Source organism: Neopsephotus bourkii, unplaced genomic scaffold (genome assembly GCF_033783945.1).
Source record: "Neopsephotus bourkii isolate Nb327-2 ecotype Australia unplaced genomic scaffold, CSIRO-AGI_Nbou_v1 NB_318, whole genome shotgun sequence".
Taxonomy (NCBI): domain Eukaryota; kingdom Metazoa; phylum Chordata; class Aves; order Psittaciformes; family Psittacidae; genus Neopsephotus; species Neopsephotus bourkii.
The window spans coordinates 5,653,262-5,675,196 of NW_026900826.1; the positions used below are offsets into that span (position 1 = coordinate 5,653,262).

Here is a 21,935-nt window from a genome sequence, read left to right on the forward strand (position 1 = left end):
CGCCGCCCGCTGGGCGGGGCAGGACAGCACGTCAGCGGAGACACCCAAATGGCGGCAGGGCGGAACCTTCCCGGCTGCCTCCGCGGGCCCGGCTGGGTCCGGGCAAGCTGCGTTTCCTCAGCGGTGTAAGCAGGAAGGCATCAGCTGCTGATCCCGCCCACGGCACCGCTGGGACTGGGCGGCTTCTCGGCTGAGGTACGCCGAGGCCGCACCTGCCGCCACCCTCGGGCTTCCTGCGAGGCGAGGCGGAGCGGCTGTGGCCCCTGGACCCTTGAAGGGATCTGCCGGGGCCGAGTGGTGCCGGTATCTCTCTGGGCCACAAGGGTCTGCGTCCTCGGTGAAAAAAGAACGAGCTGCTGGTGCCCAAACTTGGCTCGTACCCGAGCAGCATCTTTCAGCCCTTTCACACCTCTGTGTGAGCAGCCTTGGGCCCCTTCCTTTAAGGAGCTGTGATGGAAGTGTAAATACCTTCCTTCCATCAGTTGACCTCGATACACATTTTTCCTTGCATATACCAATTTACTTACTTTTCAAGTTTTATTTTAAGTCACCTATTTCTCTTGGTGCTCTGCATGTCACAGTATGTTTAAGTTGTCCCCACTGAACAGGGTTTTCTTCATTGTGAGGCTGTCTTGAGCCACCTTCATGGTTCAAGCGTAAAGGAAAATCCTCCAGTGAAGATAAAACGTGAACCATTATGGCAGAATGCTTCACAGGACTGGACAAGACCTTTAAGATCATCAAGTCCAACCTCTACCCCTGGACTGCCAAGCCCATCACTAAACCATGTCACTAGGAGCCTCCATCTATGTTTTTTAACACTTCCAGGGACTGTGATTCCCCCACTTCCCTGGGAAGTCTGTTCCAATGTCTGACCACCCTTTCAGTGAATAGATTTTTCCTAATATCCAGTCTAAACTTTCCCTGACAGAGCTTGAGGCTGTTACCTCATGTCCTACCACTTGTTATGTGGGAGACAGACCCCCATCTCACTATAATCTCCTTTCAGGTAGTTGTAGAGAGCAATGAAGTCCTCCCTGAGCTTTCTCTTCTCCAGACTAAACTCCTCCAGTTCCCTTAGCTGTTCCTCATCACACTTGTACTCCAGATCCTACCTCAGCTTCATTGTGCTTCTCTGGGATGTGCTCCAGCACCTCAATTATCTCTCTTCTAGAGAGGGGCACAGAACTGAACACAGGACCTAAGGTGCGGCCTAACGAGTGCCCAGTGCAGGGGGAAAACCACTGCCCTGGCCCCTGCTGGCCACACTATTGCTGATACAGGCCAGGATGCCCCTGGCCTTCTTGGCTTCCCAGGCATAAATTGCCTCATGTTCAATGCCTGTTAATCAACACCCCCAGGTCTTTTTCCACTGAGCAGCTGTCCAGCCACTCTTCCCTAAGCTTGGAGCGTTGCGTGGGGTTGTTGTGACCCAAAGTGCACGACCTGGCACTTTGCCTTGTTGAACCTCATCCCGCTGGCCATGGCCCATTCATCCAGACTGTCCAGTTCTCTGCAGAGCTTTTCTACTCTCAAGCAGATCTCCCACCCAAGCTGCTGTCATCTGCAAGTTTACTGAGGGTGCGCTCGAGTCTCTTATCCAGATCATCAATAAAGACATTAAAGATATTGATTTCTTGGCAGTCAATATGCTAATTTTTATATTCAACTATGCTCACCCAAAGATTTTGTATTTATATTAGGGTTTGTGACAAGTTTCTCAGTTTAAACTCTCATCCTTTATTTTTCCTTTTCCAGCCCTGTTACCCTGTCAGAATAAAAAAAAAAATAAATCCTCAAATTCCACTCCCCACCCCCCCCAACAGGTACAGCAGGGAGAAGTTACATAAATGTGTAAGCAAGCACAGTTACAATGAATGTACTTCAGATAAGGCTGCTAATGTTGTTTAGGAAGACCTCAGATAAGAGGTCTGACTACCAAGAACAGAAAACGTAAGAATTTATCTTCCCAAAACTGTACTCAAAATTTGTGATTAAAAGCTGAAGGTTTCTATAGGGAGAGAAGGAAACGGGTTCATTAAGGTGAATGGAGTAATACAACTGCATCAGTTCCTAAGTTACCAGTCACACTCACCGTATGGGTACTGCAGTAATATCGGTACCTCACAAACTGCAGCAGGAAGCTCTGAACGCCTCCACAGGGACAACCGGGCTGCCGGCGGCCTCCTCCCGCAGCGCTTCACCTCAGCGCCCGCGGGCACGGACCTCCCCTCATTGCTCCCGGCGCGATTTAGCTCAGCGTCCGCGGGCTGGCATCTCCCTTCACTGCTCACACCTGCCTTCCCGCGCAGACGCGGCCCGCCCCCGCCACTTCACAGCAGAAGAGGAGGGGCGCGGCAAGGAGAAGGTTTCTGCCGTACGACCGCTGGCGGGCGCTGCGTTGGTGTGGAGCGGGTACGGGGCACCCTCAGAGCCCGCGCCGCTTCAGGAAGCTGTCCCGCTTTGCGCGGCCCACTGGTTACGGGATGTAGGCTCGACTCTGCCCCGCCTCATGCTTCCCCTTCCGGGCTCGCGCCGAGGCTTGCGCGCTTCCCGCGCCCCTCACGCGGGGCGCGCGCACTTCCTCCTCGTTTCCCCCATTCCCCGGGCACCGGCGTCCCCGCTGCTGGTCCCGGGCTCCCGTCCGCGCACAGGTTCCGCCGGCCACGCCCTCGGGGCTCCCTCCCCCGCCCCGGGCCCCGCGGTCACCCTTGGCTGCTTCCCGCTCCCGCCCACACGTCCCCGGCGGGGCGGAGCCGTCGCTGGTGTTATGGCGTCTTGGGCGCTGTTGGCGAAGGAACAGCCGCTGCGGTGCCAATAGAGAGCGACGGAGCCGGGCGGGCCGGGCATGGAGAGCCTGGCGCAGCCCCCGCCGCCTCCGGGCTCGCTGAAGACGGGCGGCGGGGGCGCTGCCAGCCAGCTCCTCCTGGAAGAGGCGGCGGCAGGCGAGGGCGGCTGCCGCGACGGGCCCGCGGCGGCTGAGGAGGGCGGCGGGCGGCGCAGCCCTTCCCCTCCCCGGGCCCCCGCTCCCGCCGTGGTCCCCTGTACGGCGTCTCCCTCGCGGGCCCCTGAGAGCAGCTCGCCGGCGGCGGAAGGCGCGGGACTGGCGGTGCCGGAGAGCCCCGAAGCGGCGCCTACATCGGAGAGCGGTCCCGCGGGGGCCGGTTCCGGGAGCAGCGGGGCTCCCAGTCCCCCGGGGGAGGAGTCCCGGAGCCTGGACTCATTGGACTCCTTTTCTAACCTGCACTCCTGCTGCCCGAGCAGCTCCGAGCTCAACAGCGATGTCGAGGAGGCGGTGGTGGCGGGGGCCTCCTCGGAGGGCGCGGCTCCGGAGCCCGAAGGGGATAGGCCCGCCGCGGGCTCCCAGCTCCTCTCCGCCTCTAAGGAGCGTTTCCCTGGCCAGTCGGTCTATCACATCAAGTGGGTCCGCTGGAAGGAGGAAAACACGCCCGTCATCACACAGAACGAGAACGGACCCTGCCCGTTGCTGGCCATCATGAACGTGCTGCTCTTGGCCTGGAAGGTACCGTGCTCCGGGTGCCATGACGGGTGCGGGCGGTGCCGCTTGGGTAGTGCCGTGACCTGAACGCCGACATCGCCGCGGCGGGCGGGGCGTTCCTTCTAGTGCTGAAAGCGTTCGGGGAGCACCTGTGCCGATACCGCGTTAATGCGCAGCCAGAGCTTTGTGCTGAGTAAGACAACATTATCAAGAAGGCTGGAGAGGGGATTTTTGTAAGGGCATATAAGGATCGGACAAGGAGGAAGGGGGATTCAGATATTAGGAAGAAGCTCTTCCCTGTGAGGGTGGTGAGACCCTGGCACAGGTTGCACAGAGAAGCTGCGTCTGCCCCATCCCAGGCAGTGCTCAAAGCCAGGCTGAATGGGACTTAAAACAACCTGGTCTAGTTGAAGGTGTCCCTGCCCGTGGCAGGGGATTGGAGTTGGATGAGCTTTAAGGTCCCTTCAGCCCAAACCATTTTATGATTCTGTCAAGACTTATTTCTGATGTTAATCACATATCTTACATACAGAGCTTGGAAAGTAAATATTGGCAGTCTACTGCCAATATGCTACTTAGATGCTGCTGCGATATATAGACTGTGTTGTTGCCTTAAAAAAGAATAAAAATCTAGATGGTCCTTTATTAAACTAAGCAATGCATTATTTGCAGATGCACGCATGTTTCTAGTAATTAAACATTACTATTTATAGCACTGAAAACATAGATGGTATTTTGGGAACTAAAGTTTTGTACAATGAAGTATATTCAGAGTTGTATAAAATACAGGTTTGTGCAAGTTAACTGCCTTAAGAATAGGGGTAAATTTGTACAATTATGCAAAATAGATTGTATTTAAATTAACGAGTAAAACTGGGTCGTAATAAATGTAGCTCTGAGACCTGAATGTGCTTATATTCTAATAGTGATCATGGATGTGGATTTACTATAGTCTTAAAATAATTCTTTTTAACTTTTAAGCAATTAAAGTAAGGCATAATGTAATTATGAACATTAGATTAGGTCAAGTAATTATAATTTGCGAACAAGGGAGCAGACCAAGAGATGAAAATAGACAAAAGCAGAACTAGAATACCATAGTATGTGTTAGGTGAATAGAAGCTATGTGGTGGTTGGCGGCGGAAATGATGTAAAGAGGAGATGAGGATGGGAAGTGAAATCACAACAGAGAATATAAACAGCTAAGGGCTGGGCTCTCTTCCCTGCGTCAGCCACCAACTTTCTGTCTCAGAACTTTATCCTGACAAGGCTGAGAGTTTTGGTCATCCTGTAGGTAGGTATGGTCTCAAACAACTGAAGATAATAGATTCAAATGCTCAAAGCTGAGAAACCACAGTTACAGTACTAGTTTTCAAGTTTTCATGAACATTCTCATTTTCATGGTCAATTCTGTGCTTCCATTATTAAAAACAGGGGTTTTTTTGGATAGTCCTCACTGAGGGAGGAGAGACTGAGAGAGGTAGTTTGTTAATTTGCATAAAGGGTTGCAATAACAAGACCTAAGATGTACCTTAGGTAAGTGTACCACATATTCAGGATTTTTCTTCCTAGTAGCTAGAAGATCTTGTTCATCAATGGAGTGAGATTATTCTCTGTTCCTAATAATTATTCAGGTTTTATTTTACTTTTAGTAGGTATTTTTTGATACTAGGATTCACTTCTTTATTGAGAAATACAGGTAGAAAGACTACTTAAAAGTAATTGAGTCTTTGAATTCTGCATTGCTATGCCATCATCTGTGAAGCAGTTTCTTGACAGTGCTTTTTTGGAAATTCAAAAATAGTAGCACCTCTTGGCACTATTCAGATTCCCTTTTGATAGCACCAGTTTTTGAAACTAAACTTGCAATAAAACTGCTACCTCTTTTTTTATCCAATACTTTCAATAGAGTCTGAGCATACTTTGAGGTGGCAGACTGTAGAAGCTGTGCTTTTAAATGTGCTTTAAATGTTACAATTATGATATCACTTTTCTTTGGAGTGTTTTTGCAGACTGCCTGTGTTAAGTGTAACTTGCAGTTTAGCCTTAAGGACATACTGCTGAGGAGTTCTGCTTACACAAGTGTTACAAAGATGTTTTAAGAAAGAATAAAACAAAAGCAGTATCATACTATGCCATACTTGAAAAATTAACTGCAAAACTGTGGTAACCATTTAGGCTTCTGTGATGGATAGAGTATCAAAACAAACATTTAAAATGTATGTACAAGCATGGGTTGTCCCAGTGTGGGGCACTGACTTTCAGCTTGTTTAAATCTGAAGACTGCTCAGTTTTCCCTCGGGGCTGTGGCTCACTGTGTAGTTAAGCTTAGTGCAACTCTTGCTTTTCTAAGTGCTTTTTGTGATCTTTGTTACATACAGTTCATGCGTCACTTTCCGATAACTTCTGCTGTTGCATTAAGCTGTAATTTTGTGTGGGGGTAGCCCTCCTAGGATGTACTCCATGGCAATCAGCAGATGCTTAAATCTTAATAAGCTTGCCATGTAATTCTGCTCTGATTCTTAGGTAGGAGGTGATGTCATGTAGCCAAAGAATTCTGAACCTTAATGCATTGCACAGAAATGACATATCTGAAATGTCCAGGGAACAGAGAAACAAATTGTTTTGGACCATAAAATAAGCCGAAGGGAAAACATAATGCAATACAAATAATATTAATATCGCCTTGAAGTGAGTGCATATGGAATATCTTGTCCTTACAGCTTTTCATGTAGGAGAGTAACCCCAGTAGTGTATTTGAAAGTGTCTTTAAAAGTTTTTTTCTGTGACAGTCCTCTGAATGAATGGAAGGTTTTGGGAGCTGTGTTCCCTACGTGCCGAGTTGTGCTAAAGTTCTGGTAACTTTTAGAACTGTGTGATTTAATTATTTAGGTGATTGTAACAATTATGTAAGTAAATGTTATAGAACTGTTTATGTTTAGATGTATTCAAACTGAGGTGCAGAAGAGAAGTAGAGTAAAAAAAATCTAATTAGAATTGCAGTTAAAATTCTAGATAGAATAGCAGAATTCTAGTTAGAATTTTTTAGTTTTACATCCCATAAAAATGGCCCTTTTTCAGAGGAGCCGAGTACAGTATGCTCCTGCTGATATCCGTTTGATTTGTTGGAGGCTGCAGTGGTGGTGCCAGGTCTGAGGTCTGGCACTGGTCCTTTGCGCGTGATCTACTTTTTCTTGCTGCTGAGCTAAACCTCCTTATGGCCAGAATTTGCATAGATTGCTCAGATGGACTGGCTTAGCCTCTGAAGGCGAGCTGCTGGTGAGTTTCTGATGACTGCTCAGCAGAGGCCTTGGCAGCCTTCCTCTGGCACCTGTGGGACGAGCTGAGCTTACAGACCAGTAGGCCTGTAGTTGTGTATTTTCTGGATCAGGGAGACTGCTTTGAGGGACTGAAGGAAACCTGATTGAGGGGGGAAGATCTTAAGGTTATTGGGTAGCAGCATGTACTATCAGGCTGTCGTCTGACCAGTTCATGAAGCTGTTCCTACAATGCAAAAGGTATGTATTTGCAGGGAGTACTAATTGATTTTGTCATGCAACTTGAAGCTACCTTTAACATCTTCTGGAACTCTGAATTTAGGGGAGTTGTGTATTTTAGATAAACATGTTCTGAGACTATAAATAATAAGCCATTAGACATTTGCATGGTCTGTACATGTAGTATTTTAGGAAGTGTTAGCGTCTATGTGGGACTTTATCACTTACTTGGTTTTTTCAAGCCTTTCTGAAGCGTGGGAGAATACAGTGGGAAATATTTAAAATTAGTATTATGTAGTTTTCTAGTTTGTACTCTAATGCATAGAAAATGTGGAAGTTGTACTACACCAACTGTTCGATATGAAAATTGTTTATCAGTCTTTTAATTGCAAAGGGAGCTCAACTGTACCTCCCATTATAGTTGGGTGAGAAAGATTTACCTTCCCACTTCTGAATGTCGGAAATAAAAAGTAGCTAGAGTTAAGAAGTGAGAGAGCAAGACGAAAGACTAGGACCCTGCAATAGAGGGGTACAGGAAGTGGGTGGGAGTTGAAGAAAAGTGTTTTTCCTAAAACGTAAAATTAATGTGAAATCTAGAAACTAAGCATTGAAACCTATTGAGAAAACTGTTCCTCAAAATAAAATTGCTATGGACAGCAACTGCTTACATTGTTTTCTTCTGCTGATTTATGTGGAGAATGACTGTGGTTCTGTATGATTATTTTTTTTTCTCTCTCAATTCTTGAGGTGTTTTTCTTTCCTGTTTCCTATAGCTTAAGCACTCGTAATGAAGTTCCAAACAGTTAGGAAATGTCATGTTCTCTCTATATCCTACGTTAGCTCTATTAGAAGTACTTGTGACTGTGTTGGAAACTTTAAAGGTGTGATCAAGATCCCACAAAACATTCCAGCCCTAAAATTATGCCATGAAGTAATACATTAACTTTGTTTTGGATTCAGGTGAGCAGTTCTGCAGATACAAATAGAACTGCTTTGGTTCTGCAGTAAAAAAACATAAGTTGCTTAGCATTACAGTTGCGAGGGAAAATTCAGATTGTTAGTCAGTGATACAAATAATACTGTAAGTCCATAAAGCCTGAAACATTAGTATGTTTATGCCATGAATATGAAGAACTCAAATACAGGTAACCCATGTATACCTGCTTTTTGTAGTACATGCATACTTCTAGGTTCCCAAATGTGGTGCTGAGCAGAAATCCCCAAGCAATGCTGGCTGAGCTGATGTGAAAGCTTTTAGATAAATACTAAAAAGAGCTGGTTTTGGTGCTGAGTCATCGTAGTACTTCTGCTAATATTTGAAGGAGCAATGCTATTATACTATGTTATGCTGGCACATGTGTACTGTTTGTAGTCTCAGAACTGCTTCAGGCAGATCTAGCGTAAGTAATTCTGTTCTGTGCCATTACATCCATGTGCCTTAGAAGCTGTAATGAACCAGAGCCAACTCAGGGGTGTGCAAGCTGATGTTTGCTAAGGCTTGACTGCTGCCAATTCAGAACTAGAAGTTTAAGAATCAGCTTTTTGAACCTGTAGTCCTGTTATTTATATGGTGCAATATATTTATATGAATAGTCAGTATGAATATTATGAACAAGATCATAGATTATGAAAACCTTTATCCTGTTGAGTATTAGTTTTGGGGAAGGGTTGAGAAATTTTCTAAGCTCCAGTCAGTTGCTACTCATTTAAAAGATGTTTTCAAAAATTCATGTGCCTGTGCATACATGACTGATTTTTCTTGTTTAATTCATATCGTTTTCATTCCTTTTATAAGCAGAACTAATTAAGCCTTCTTTCTGATGAATTTATGCATCAGTAATTTTCTGTTTTACTAACAATTTATACTTTCATTCCCTTCCTTCCCCAGATCTTGGTACTATCAGCTTCTTTCTATAGCCACCATCTCCAGGTTGATCAGTGTGTGGCATATGCTGTGTGGCCAGTTCTGACCTAAGTATGGTCATATTTCTTAGTGTATAAATAACAAGGCCATATTAACTTGGGTCTCTTTCTTACAAATTTAATGAAACTTCTTGTAAATCCATTTATTTAATACATATGCCTTTTGTCAAGTATGAATAAAATCGGTGGAGAGATAGATTTAGTGCAATCACACTAAATTAAAGTTATTAAAATAGCTTAGCTTTCAGTTTGGGAAGGAAGCCCTCTCCATCACAACGTGAACAGTGTACTATGTTGCTATAGTGTATTTTTGAGTTTGGGTTGCTTCATCAAAGACTTTTATGTGTATTGCTCTTCCCATCTGATGGAAGAACTTCCTCTCCACGACCAGCAAAGTAGTCTGAGCCTATTAAACCTTAAGCATGAGTTACCTATCTCACATTGTGTCTTTCATGTCAAGGAGAACTGTGAACGGTGTTCAGGAACTTGATTTAAAAATTCTTAAAATAAATACCAGACTTTCTAGACTTCCAGTGGTAAGATGTTGAAGAGAGGATGAAAAGATTAAAAATGGAAGAGAAAGCTTAAAAAAATACTCAAAGCCCAACCCCAAACCCTAGCAAAATACAATACATACTTATGCAAGGAAAAATTGAGCACAATATGGTTAAAGATGATATACTCCTATGGTATTCCTTCAGATAGCCAGAAGCATGCCTTTGTGTCTGTGCTCTGGCTGTAGTTGCAGGGAGATGTGTAAATGGAAGTGCGCAAGCAAAACATTTACGCGGGATGATTGACGGAGGAGATGCTATATCAAAGGCTTCAATATGTATTTTTTTTCACCTCATGGAGGAAGTTCCTCCTTCCTCTCTGCAACCAGCAAAGTGGTTGGAGCCTATTAAACCTTAGGCATGAGAATATGTAAGAAGCTTTTGGCTCTGGTGGCTGCCAGGGTGGTTGGTTTTAGCAGGTGCCAATGACAGGAATAGGTCAGGAGAGAGTGGAACAGAAACTTTACCACCAAGTTCTGTGTTTCCAGTCTCTTCTGTATGGAGTTAAACCAAACCCTTGAAATGTCAGGACAGAGTGAGAGTTCTGGGAGGTCATTTCCTCGTCTTGGCGTTTCTGTCCCAAGCAGCTGCTGCTACCAGATTCTCTGCAGCCTCTTGTCTGTATGCTGGAACTTTTTGAGTTAAAGACTCAGTTGAGAGTTCCAATGGAGGCAGGGAGGCAAAGACTTCTGAATAAGGTGAAGTTTTCTTAAGTGTGGTTACAATTCTCAGTCTTTTCATCCCAGGTGTTTGCAGCTGAGCTAGTGCAATGAGTGGTGTGAACTCTTATGAAGTTGAGGGGAATGCTGGTGAAATGTTGTGGTGGGAGGAGGGAGTGCTGTGCAGAGAGCTTAAAGTGAGAGAAAGTACCGTGTACATGTGCTTTCTCTAAAAGCCATAATGCCTTTTTTTTTAATCTCTTCTTGTAGCTGTTATTTAGTAGAGGAAGGCTCTTGGTCCCAGTATACTAATGCTCTTATAAATTGGTGAGGCAGATGTGATCAGAAGACTTCTGTCTAGAAATACCATGTTGATACTTTCTAAATTGTGGTGTTTTGACATTTTAAGGATAATATGCTTTCACTTTCACAGATTAAGCTGCCACCAATGATGGAAATCATAACGGCTGAACAGCTGATGGAATACTTGGGTTAGTAATTACAATAAATTGTTTCAATTATGTATTATTCTTATCAGTGAGGAGTAATGTAGGAGAACTGATTTACTTATTTACGATTCAGCTTTATTTGAACACATGCTGCAAAAAAAAAAAATAGTTACATTGGCCATTCAGATGGTCAATGCTGTTACTAAAGCAGCATTTCATAATCTCTTGGGATATCATATTAATCTCTTAATTAGTCACATAGTAATTTTACACAGAAATTTATGTCCCTCTGTTCTTTAACTTCAAAATATTAAAAGGTAAAACTATACAATAAGGTATGTAACTGCATTACAGAATTTAGAAAGGCAGCTTTGTAAACTACTTACGGATTTTGGTTACTTGTGCTTTTCCTTAATTGCATTTAGAAGTTTCCTATACTGCTCTCCAGAGTGGCTACTCTAGTGATGCAGTTGCTATGGCTTGTGGTATCTTTAAACTTATTAATGTCTGTTACAATGTTGTTTTATTATAGTTGTCACAATGTAGTTACTCAGCTGGGCCTTTAATTGACTGCAGTAACTAATCCTTAATAATGTGACCCAATTAAAATAACAGGAAAAAATAATTTGTTCTTCACAGTGATAGGAGTCTCATTTCCAGGCATTACTCAGTTGTCTAGTTCAGCAAAACTGCAGCTGTTTCCTTCTGACATGTCAGTAACTTCAATAGCACAGAATGATCCAGGTGTTAAAATGCAGTTGCTGTAGTACTTAAGCTATGTGTACCATAGTTCTTCCCCTTTGTAGCCTAGCAAGTACTGTATTTCCTTTATTTTTTGCTTGTAAAGAGTGTAGCTTGTTCTTTTCAAAAGCCTAGCACTGAATCTTTCAGTGGAAGAAGAAAGTTAATGACATAATTTCAGAAAAACAATTCTTAAGATATATTGCTGCTTGTGTCTAAACATTTCTTCTGTTTTGATAGAATAATACTGTCTGAAGTCACACATAATCCTAGTTATGTAAATGTGTGTATTCTTTCTTGAAGGCATATATTAGCTTCTGGAATTATCTTATTAAATTGAATAACAAAATTATCTGCCCGAATTATCTAGGTTCCTAGTCTATCAGCAGGATCAGCAGTTGCCGAATGGTTCTTGTACAGCTTAAAAGAAAATAAAAAGAGCTCTTCAACCACTGTGAACAATCTTAACTTTAAAGATCATCAATATGGAAACATATAATGATGTTTTTCTTTGGTTATAGATGTATTTTTTAGTAATGGAGCAAGAGAATAAATACAAAAAGCACTGAAATAAAATCTGAAGCATTTTGGAGAGGCAGTTTATGGATACTAGTCACTAAAGATTTTATAGCTCTTGAACTCCAGTGTGCTGATTAACTGATTAATTACATTTGTGTTGTAGACACAGGTGGAATACACGCCTGTCAGAATTACTGGTGCATGAAAACATATTCCAAAATACTCATAGTATCAGTGAGAATAAGTGGTTGCCTTTGTAATTGTGTAGTGCAATTACGTATCTTATTGTACACAGTTTGACCTTTTACTATTTTTAAGTTGAGGCACAGAGGAAGGTGAGTTTCTGTGTGAATAATTAAGAGATTAGTATGACACCCCAAGAGATTATGAAACGCTGCTTTAGTAACAGCGTTGGCCATTTGAATTTTATTTCTTAATATGTTCTTACTATGGTTTTTATACTCATGTTTTACTTCATAATTACAATTCAGGTTATAAAACAATGCAGTCTCATTAATTTGGTAGAAATCTTCAATGGTGGTATTTATGACCAGTCAGCTTCAATCAGAAGTGCTCAACCAAGCGTTGAAACTTTGAGTTTGGAATGAATTTAATTTTATTTTTGCCTTTTTTAGGAGACTATATTCTTGATGCAAAACCTAAAGAGATATCTGAAATTCAGCGTCTAAATTATGAGCAGGTAAGGAACTGCTCCTAAAATAGTTGCTTATGCTTAAAAGAACTAAACCTTTTTCTTCTTACGTCAGGTTTATCTTGTTAAAAAAACAGAAGCATACAAGCCATTCTTTGTAGTTAGTTTCTCCTTTTTTCTAGGCTTTATGTAGAGTATAATTTATAAATACTTTCTGTTAATTAGGAAAAACTCAGTATCTATTAAGGTAAGAAATTATTTTTATTTGCCTGTAAGGAGTATAATGAAAGAATTTTGGTTTTATTGGGGAATTGTAATGTGGAAATACAGATGGGAGCATGCAACAGGGTGGTTGCTTTTGAAGGCTTCTAATATGCATCCTTAAGTATATTCTGTTATGTGATGCTTGCTAGACTTGCTCTGAGGATGTAAACTGGGCAAGAGAGAGATCTCCATTCTTAAGTCATGATGGACAGAAAGAGGTTGATTCCATATTATGGAAGGCAATATTATTTGCACTGACCACAATTTTTTTTCATCACAGAGGTCTTTCTGTGTTAAACATGATGCTATTAGTTTAAAGGAAATATTGATGTAGTATATGTTCTCTCAGAACAAGTTTTTGAAGCTCTGTGGTCACAGCTGGTTTTTTGATTACTCATGGAAAAGTGGTTTGAATTTATTATAGTTGCTGGGTTTCAGGCTATTTCTGTTTATTATTAGGTCTTTTCTTGGTCTTATTCAGTGTTGAATATCAAAACTAGTATCTTGGGATAGTTGAAATTAGAATGAAGACTGAATGTGGATTTGTTTAATAATAATCCAAATTGTATCAAAATATCAAATTCTATATACTGTAATAAAAAATTATTATATTTTTTCCACACAATTCTGTACTATGGATGATAACAGTTATAATCAACCACAGGAGTGTGATGAAAGTTATATATCTGGTTAAAGTACAACCTTTATGACTTTCTTGTGCTCAGATAAATGGGTTTACTATTTATATTTCACAAACCTGTTCCTTAAATCTTTAACTTAACAATTTCAAAGAAAGCTTCTGCTCTATGAATGTTCTAAAGGTACTTGTAGGTGCAGGACTGATATCACATGAAAAGGGAAAGATAAACTAATTACATGATTGAGTTTTACAAAGTTTCTGCATTTCAGAAGTATTAGAACTAAGTCTAGACATTAATCATAATTTTGTGATTCATCTTGTTACACAGTTAATATTCTTTGCCTTAAACAATGTTTTCTTCTTACAAGAAACTCAAGTGAAATTTTCAGACAGCGTGATTTATAATGCTTGATATTACAATAATTTCTATACCATGACAAGATACTAATTTCAGTTGCGACTTTCTTTTTTATCATACTTGAGGGATTTAATTTTTTCGTTCAAATGCACAAACTTAAGAACAGGTTGCCCAGGGAGGTTATGCAGTCTCCATCCTTGGAGGTAGTCAAAGTCATCTGGACATGCCCCTGGATAAGCAGCTCTAGGTGGCCCTGCTTGAGGAGGCTGGAGCAGATGACTTCCAGAGGTCCCTTCCAAGCTCAACTGTTCTGTGTATTTATATCCTCGCTTACATCCATTTTTTTAGACATCTGTTGCTTTGTGCAAAAATAGCTAGAACAGGAATGATACTTTTCAAATTGCAGTGAGGAACTTCTGCAGCTTCCTAGACAGTTTGTATTGCTGCTTTGTTTACAAAGTAAACATTATAAAATAAATTCAACTAATGCTTCTAGATGTATGATCTGAATTTGTGTATGGCTAGCAGAGTTGCTATAGACTTTTTTCTATCCATTTAGTAGAGTGAGAGTATGTCATTATTTGTTTTAAAACACCTGAAGTATAAAAGCTTGATATCTGGTCACTTCTGATGAAATGCAGAGCAAAACTTTTATGAAACAACAAAAAAATCAGATTCTTCATCGTTGATCACCACTTTTAAGTATTGAACTCCCAGATTAGAGCTGGCAAGTAGATCTGTTCATTTTGCTCATTTGTTATGCGGTGGCAAGTACTTCAGCCTGACTCGTAAGGAAGGACTTACAAGAGGATAAGAACCCTCAGTATGGTCCCTGAGATAATCCTTTATAATCTAGTTCTTGCAAATAACTGGCTTGTGGTTATAGGGAATAGAGTTAAAAGAAATAAGAGCTGCCCAAAAGCAGCTTATGAGTGCAGAAGAATAAACAGTTGGATATAGCTGATTGGAGGGAGAGTTCTCATTGTGCTAGAAGAGATCTAGCAAACTGAGAATTAATAATGTGAATATGCAGTGAAACAGTTGTTTAGCTAATTCCTGCTTTTGTAATTTTGCCTTTTTTTTTTTTTTTCCTCAAAAATGTTGAATTGATGAGTACTAAATGAGGAAGGGTTACAAGAGTAACCCCCAGGTGTACAAAGCTCTATTTGGTCATCTGTTCTTTTTTTCTTCTTTCTGCTGTAAGAATATGAGCGATGCAATGGCGATTCTACATAAGTTACAGACGGGTCTGGATGTCAATGTGAAGTTTACAGGTGTAAGAGTGTTTGAATACACACCTGAATGCATAGTGTTTGATCTTCTTGATATCCCCTTATACCATGGATGGTTAGTGGACCCTCAGGTAACTTGTTGTTTGTTTTTTTTTTTCAATAATTCAAACAGAATATAAGTAATTCTGAATTTTTCTCAGGGGGAAGGGAGAGGTTTCAGAATTTTACCTGGAGTCAATAATAATCATTATGGTAATGGGTTGCTTTAAATCTACTGAGAAAAATTGGATCCCCTTCAGAGAGGAATGAATACAGATCATGTGTTTTTTAGTGTGGTGACTTTGCAGAGTCTGCAATTATAGTTAGACTAACTTTAAAAACCTTCTGTGCTGAATAAATGACTGTTTAAATGAGAACTGTTGTGCTGCAGGAAGTAGAAAGTTGCCAAATACTGTGTCCCAGTCATTGTTTTTGAAAGCTCACTAAGAGAGCACTTGGAAGAAATGCAAGGTTACTTTCCTTCTTTATTCTGATTTACTAGTCAGTGCTTTTGAGAACTGAGCATTAAAACCAATTATAGAGAACAGCATCTTTAACAAACATATAATTTATTTTTAATGTTAGTATTTAATAAACAGTAAATTGGTACTCTTTACTTAGGGGGAAACTAGTGAGTTTGGCTGAAATAATCTGCCTGGGTTTTTTTCTTTTCATACCTTGGTCATGAAAGTTGCTGTTCTCTTATCCCATTGGACTTTACCGACCCACCCGACTGAGCCAACTGATTCCCCATTCCATCCTCCATCTGCTTTAGCAACAGCTTTCAATATTAAGTGCTAACTTAAGGGTTTAAAATGGGATCTAAGCCAGCCCAGGCTGTTACACATTTTGCTAAAACTTTCTGGCATAGTATTTTTTTTGGGATAATGTCCTTTCTTTATTGAAACTCTTATTATGAGTAATTGCTATAGGCTCACTGTTGTCTTCTGTTCTTACAAAGGTAAGTTCTCTGTTTTGTGGTCTTCCCTGTTCCAGGTTGCTGACATAGTAAAAGCAGTTGGTAACTGCAGTTACAATCAGCTGGTGGAGAAGATAATTTCTTGTAAACAGTCAGACAACAGTGAACTGGTTAGTGAAGGTGGGTAACTTTCTTCTGTGCTTTATCGAAGTATATACCCTATCAAATCTTAGTTACGTACTTTGTATGTGATGTTGGTATGTAGAGATACAAGTGTGAAGAGCTACATTTTGTCTGCTGAGCTTCTTCCCTGGGCGGGCAGACAGTACTGTACTTGTCTTTTAAACTTCCCTGACGCAATTTCCAAACCAAGGATCAGCCTTTTTCTCTTGGATCTATTAAATACAGTTTTTAAAAAGCTGGAGGGAACTTCTTTTCTGAAAAGGTGTTATAAGCAGCACTTCAATTTCAGCTTGGCTATTTATTATCTCCTATAATTAGAATATGAATTATATACTACATGATGACAAGGTAAAAAGCAGTAATACTATAAGTGGATATAGCATTTCTGAACATGAGAAGTTTATCTAAAATGCTGAGGTTTTTGAACTTCCAATTCATTTTCGCTTCTCTAAATGTGTTCCCTTAGATTTGTGGCAATATAGGGCATCTTCGTAGGGAGGAGATGGAAAAATACTACCATTGTAACCAGATTTTATATATTAAGAAGTATGTAATAGACACACATAACAGTATGTGTTGCTTTTGTAGGATTTGTAGCTGAGCAATTTCTAAATAACACAGCTACACAGCTGACATACCATGGACTGTGTGAGTTGACTTCAGCTGTCCAGGAGGGAGAGCTTTGTGTATTCTTCAGGAATAATCATTTCAGCACCATGACCAAATACAAGGTATATTCAGCATATTTGTCTTAATTGTTGTGGCTTATATTCTCATTTCAAAGCAAATCTTGGTTTTCCTCATTCTGGAAATAAAATTCCAGATTATGGTCATATGTAGGTATGCCTTACGGTGAATATAAGGGGTGTAGCAAATGTTACTTGTGAGTTACTGGTTACAGTGTTTTAGATATCGGGATGCATTCTCACTTTAAATCTACTTGTAGCTCTTCACTTTGCTTAGTTTGTTCCCTGTGTTAACTGCCTTTGTGGTTAGGTATAATTACTTACGTCTCTTACATGGCTTAAATTTACTTGCAGTGACTGGCAGTGAAGAAGTTAATTAATTTTTTGTTTCTGGGGATAGAAACCTTTGCTTTATGTTTGGGCCAACAGATGAGTAGCTCCATCATGTTGTTCAAAATGCCAAACGTTTGGAGAAGTTGAGGGGAGCTACAGTACTGGTTCCCTTTGTTAAAGGGATTGTTTTTTTGAAGCTGAAATGGGGGAAGGAAAACTGTAAGAATTGTGAAAAGAATGTTCCAGGATAGGAAAAGCAAACAACAACTTAGTTAATGCGTCTGGGACTCCTCCTTTGAATTTGGACTGTAAGAACTAAATCCTAAGAAATACTGAATTAAAATATTTGAAGAATAGTATTATTTATTAGTTCTGCATTTTAAGCTTTACTAATTCTCAGTCAGTATGGTTTTAATCTTGTCCTTTTTGAAAGTCTTGGACTGCTGAAATGCTAAGTTTTGGAATTTGGAGCCATTATTCTTGTGTTTCATAGTCATTGTGGTGACTTCATGCAGCTAGTGTTGAATTTTCATGTTATCTACAGGCTTTTAGTTTCTGAGGCTGCCATTTTTAAACATGGTTGTTCATTTTCCTTTGGACTTCTGGCGAGTAGTACGTTACAGAATTTGAGATACCAAGAAACTTTTAATAAAGATGTAAAATCTTTGTTTCTAAAAGCCAGCAGTAACCTTTCTGTCTGCTTCTAACCTACCTAGCTGTTTGCAATAGATACATGATTTCATATCAAGGAAGTCAGAAATAGTCTAGGCTTTTAGCCAAGGCTAGCAATGCAGAAACTATTGGACCTCCCAGATACATCCATAAAATCAAAATGTGTCGTTGTCACAGAGTTGATAATTTTCAACTGCTTTACTCTTTCCTTTTACTAGGTTTAATGCTAGCTCTGCAGATTTTTAATGGAGTTTCCTTTACGTCACAGTTTGAGCAGTATTCAGCAGTAGCTGGACTATGGTGAAAAGTCCATCAATTATGAAAACTGAAGACACAACATATACCAGAGAAAATGGAAGGTGTAGAACTTTTAGGGCAAGAACTATGCAATAAGTTTGTCTATCTGATACTGCCCTTCCCTCTTACGCTTCCGTACCAATATATGGAAACAGACAAAAGAAACAGTTGCAAAGTTAAACGGAAGGGAATTACACCCGTAATAAAAGCTATGTGCACGTAATAAAACTTGTGTGGTTTTAGAGACAACAGTTTGAATACTTAGCAAAAATATATAATTAAAATCCCTTAGGTACATCAGGCCATTTAAGTATCATTCTAATGAAACTACAACTTTTATTTGGAAACTTTCATGTACAGCTGATAGAGTGACTTGTATGACAGAGATACTTCTGAAGTTCACCTTCTTTTTTTCAGGCTGATATTTTAGTGAAGGGGCTTGGATTTCAGTATGTTGTATTTGAAGGGTTTCAGTATGTTATATTTGAAGGGTTTCAGTATGTTATATTTGAAGGGTTTCAGTATGTTACATTTCAAAGGAAGTAGAATGTAGGCTGATCTTAACTGCACTTATTGGAGGAAATTAAAAGAAAAAAAACAAACCAAACCAAACCAGATCACTGATCCTTTTCAAAGGAAACGTAGAAGCCTGTTCCAGGGTTTTTTAAGTGCTTATGTTTTTTGGAATCTGCTTTAGAATTGAAGAGTCTGTGTAATTTTAGGAAAGAAAATACTTGGTGATATTGAAATAATTCAAAGAGCAACATTCATAAATTGGAGACATTTTCAAGTTCAGCATAACAGTTTTTCTAATTGGACAGATGAACCAGAGTAGCCTTAATTCTGCTCTTTATTGGTGCCATGAAACAATTGTATGATTGTGGTTGAGCCATTTTTAATATTTGTGGTGCTTGGCTGTTCAGATTACTTTTTTTAAAGTTGTATTAAAGTCCCATTCACATCCCATCTGGTGAGCTTGTTTTAGACATGATAGATATTTTCTGGTTTTAAGTCTATGACATACGCATTTGCCTGTTCCTTAAGGAGGGATAATCTTTAGAGCAGAAATGGGAGAGGTGGAGACTGGTAACATCCTTTCTGCATATAATTTGAGCTCTCTGGTTTTGAAGTATTTATTACAAAGAGTTTGCAGTGTTTAATATTTGACACATAGTATAAATTTAAAAATGCAAGATTTACTAAAACTGACAACATTACCCAGTTCTTTTGAGTTTAGAGTGGCTTTCCACTGCCGGATCAAATGATTTTTATCTTTGCTTTTGAATTGCTTATTTTAGAGGGCTGTTTTACTCAAATGAGAGTTACTTGGAAGTGTGAATAAACAGCACAGTATTCTGAATTCTTGTGTCTTTGGTTTGAAATTTCTTTCACAGGCTGCTGTTACAGGATGTTGCATAGTGAGAAGAACTCGTTGGAAACAACTGGGGTACTAGTTGCCCAACTTCTATGATTTATTAGGCTGGTTAATCTACTCATGCTTCCTTTGTGTCCAGTGTGTATTCATTTTTTGGTTTTGCATGGATAGTAAAGGAATTTGTAAGGAAAGGAATTGGAGTGACTCCTCATAAACATGGCTTTTTAATATTTTTTTTAATTGTTACTAAATTAACGATAATAAAATAGGTGGTTGGGGTTTTTCACTCTTAAGTACTTCTTGCAAAATCAGAAATAGAATGGTTATGAACATAGAGCAACATCATGAATTCCTGGTGTAGAGTAAGAAGGTATCAGTGCTTTATATATTGTAGGCAAAAGCTTATTAACAGTCTCTGCTAGCAGATATTTAAAAGGCATTTCTACACGAGTTACGGGTATGACAATACTTCAGGCTTTGAGCTGGACAATTATAGGTGAAAAGTATTAGAAAACTTAAAAATAAGAGTATTTGATTTATGAACAAGAGAAAAAGTCAAAGGAAGAAAATTGGTTTTAGTTCACTGTCACTGTACGTGAAACCTTTTGTTACTGTTTTGAAGTATTCCAATTTAACATATGGACACTTCTAAAAGGTTAATCTTCAGTCAGGTAACTTGTGCCATTTTTATGAATCTTCCAAATTCCTGACTCTGGGAGTAAGAGTTAAATGGAAGGGTCTCATTCAGTAATATTTTTTTTAGTTACAGCTTTCACATCAAAATAGTGGAAGCTTGATGAGTAAAGTAGCAATAGTAGAATAACGGTGACAGTGAGCTTTTTCAGATATTACTAGGAAAAGTTTTGGAGTGATCCTTCTCGAAAGACTTGAGTGTTGTGTTGATACATTTTTTTTAAACTGCTGAGTTGATATTGCAGTGTAATTGTGAAGATTCCCAGATTGCATTTCAGGATACACCATCAGTTAAATTCAGTTTGTTTACTCAGGTTACATTATTTAATGTCGTCTTGAATAATAATATTTTACTAGTCCTCTTCTGAAAATGGAATTAAATTTGCATAATACAATATGTTGTCATTTCTGTTTTGGGCAAAGTCTGAGTATTAGGATCGTGTTTATGCCTATGAAAAAAAAAATAACATTTTCAAAATCAATTATCACCTACAAAAGAAAAGCAAATATGGCAATACTGTATTAGACATCTGCTTAAGTATGGTGAGTGTTAGTTAATAATGGCAGTTCAGTTATCAGATTCTTCATCTCTTTCAGTACTGTTTGTCCATTTGCCTGAGTAGTCATTTATTCTACTTCCTGTCCCTTTAATTGCATATTAATAGTCTTGGCTCGTGTGATTATACAGAAATCATTTTCAGCACTTAAAGATGTGATTATTTTTTTTTGCCTTTGCTTTTCATTACACAGATAATAAATACATCAAATGATAATTCCCTAGATCAAGGAAAAACAGGACTGTAAAGAGGGGATCAGTTTGGTAAGAGTATCTTAGTTCAGTTGGAATGTTTTTCCCACTGGTGTGACTGTAATACAACCTATTTTCTTTACTGAAAAGTGACAAGATACTTACCTGTTTGGATTTTTAACTATGTGTGTTGCAGTTATGTTTTCTAGTTTCTTTATATCGGGATTCGATTGCAGAACTCAGTACAGACTTTTAATTAAATACAAAGTATATTTCATAGCAGTAATTGCACTTTTTCCTTCGGTGTTTAAGATCTCTGAGTTTGGCATAGTAGGGGTAATGTATATAACTTCTTAAAAACATGTTTAAATATTTTTCCGTTTCTTAGTAAGTGTGCAGGTTTCATTTCTCAAGATTACTCTGTTGAATCAAACGGTGCTTACCTTTTTAAAAATGCATACTTTTCTCTAACAGTTAAAACATTCAGATAGATTGATCTCAAGAAAGCACTCACTCACATTGACGTAAAATATATATAACCCCATAATAAGAACCAAGATCCAGAAGTCCAAGAGAACATTTTCATAGATTTTAAAGGATAAGGCTTTAAATGTTTGTCTTTACTGTAAAAGCTATTGGTCAGAAGTTTGGTTTTCCTTTTCAGTTTTCTAAACTGCTGGAAACTTGGTGATTGGCTTCAGAACAAGGACTGTAAAAGCATTAATTTTAATTATTTACTCTGGTCATGGAATTAAGCCAGGAAAGGAGGTCTTGTGGGCTGCAGGTGATGTTACTGGTTACATCTGTTTGCATTTCAGAGTAGTTTTCTGTGCAAACCAGAGACTAAGAGATTGTTCTTCCGGAGAGTAGTATTGCTTTTATCCTTCCTTAGCTTTATTTTAAGCTTTTTATATATGAAACTATAAAATCTGGGCATTGGTCTACAATATCTAGCTATTGAGTCTTAGAATAAATAATTATTTGTAACTTTATTGTAGGTACA

At 39.6% G+C, this 21,935-nt stretch overlaps 2 protein-coding genes across 2 annotated transcripts in view; both read left to right on the top strand.

The window, feature by feature from the left end:
• The window catches only part of LIPC (lipase C, hepatic type), a 241,920-nt gene that overhangs the window by 101,516 nt on the left and 118,469 nt on the right, over positions 1-21,935 (top strand). The gene's annotated exons all lie outside the window — the stretch shown is intronic.
• Positions 2,805-21,935, top strand: part of MINDY2 (MINDY lysine 48 deubiquitinase 2) — a 29,572-nt gene continuing 10,441 nt past the window's right edge. The window contains exons 1-6 of the mRNA XM_061347498.1: positions 2,805-3,523; positions 10,566-10,623; positions 12,477-12,541; positions 14,960-15,118; positions 16,023-16,125; positions 16,717-16,859. Of these exons, the coding sequence (XP_061203482.1) occupies positions 2,849-3,523; positions 10,566-10,623; positions 12,477-12,541; positions 14,960-15,118; positions 16,023-16,125; positions 16,717-16,859 (1,203 nt within the window). The 5' untranslated portion in view covers positions 2,805-2,848. The remainder of the gene's footprint in view (positions 3,524-10,565; positions 10,624-12,476; positions 12,542-14,959; positions 15,119-16,022; positions 16,126-16,716; positions 16,860-21,935) is intronic.